Source organism: Coturnix japonica, unplaced genomic scaffold (assembly GCF_001577835.2).
Source record: "Coturnix japonica isolate 7356 unplaced genomic scaffold, Coturnix japonica 2.1 chrUnrandom485, whole genome shotgun sequence".
NCBI lineage: Eukaryota > Metazoa > Chordata > Aves > Galliformes > Phasianidae > Coturnix > Coturnix japonica.
In genome coordinates this window covers 7,541-8,440 of record NW_015439880.1, presented here as the reverse complement: position 1 = coordinate 8,440, position 900 = coordinate 7,541, and the positions used below count along the sequence as shown (strand labels likewise).

Genomic DNA, 900 nt, shown 5'->3' with positions numbered 1-900 from the left:
GTGTGTATAGGTGAGCAATGGGGGCTTCTATGTGTGTATAGGTGAGCAATGGGGGCTTCTATGTGTGTATAGGTGAGCAATGGGGGCTGCTGTGTATCTGTGTCCCTTCTAGCTCCTGTTATATCTCAGCTCCTGGCTGCTCAGTGTCCCACAGTGGGGCTGGGCTATGTGTGCCCCCCCACCCTGCCCCACAGCCGTGTCCCTCCCGCCCCATAACTGCGTCCCAATGTGGTTGTAGCCCAGCTGTGGGCTTTGTGCCCCCTCGTGTGTGTCCTCCTATCTGCTGCTGTCACTGTTTCAGATGAGGACAGTTGGAGCGATGGTGAACCCGACCCTGTCACAGTGGATCAGACGTGGAGGGGGGACCCGGACAGCGAGGCCGACAGCATCGATAGCGACCAGGAGGATCCTTTAAAGTGAGTTGGGAGCCATGGGGTGACCTCAGTAACATCAGTGTGTGTGTTTTGGGGGGTTGTGGGGCTCAGAGTCGTGGGTTACCCCCATTGGATGCTGTCAGTGCTCTCAGCCCATGTTGGGTGCTCTCAGGCTGCATTACATGCTTTAAGGCTGCATTGGATGCTCCTCTCAGGCTGCATTAGATACTTTAAGGCTGCATTAGATGCTCACAGGCTGCATTGGATGCTCTCAGGCCACATTAGATGCTTTAAGGCCGCATTGGATGCTCCTCTCAGGCTGCATTAGGTGCTTTAAGGTTGCATTGGATGCTCTCAGGTTGCATTGGATGCTCTCAGGCTGCATTGGATGCTCTCAGGCTGCATTAAATGCTCTCAGGCTGCATTAGATGCTCTCAGGCTGCATTAAATGCTCTCAGGCTGCATTAAATGCTCTCAGGCCGCATTGGATGCTCTCAGGCCGCATTGGATGCTCTCAGGCCGCATT

At 54.6% G+C, this 900-nt stretch overlaps 1 protein-coding gene across 5 annotated transcripts in view; it reads left to right on the top strand.

Annotated features, from left to right (window-relative positions):
* Positions 1-900, top strand: part of KANSL2 (KAT8 regulatory NSL complex subunit 2) — a 13,280-nt gene that overhangs the window by 5,206 nt on the left and 7,174 nt on the right. For all 5 annotated transcript variants that reach the window (XM_015850528.2, XM_015850524.2, XM_015850525.2 and 2 more), the window contains one exon: positions 302-416. In XM_015850528.2, coding sequence (XP_015706014.1) covers positions 302-416 — 115 coding nt within the window. The remainder of the gene's footprint in view (positions 1-301; positions 417-900) is intronic.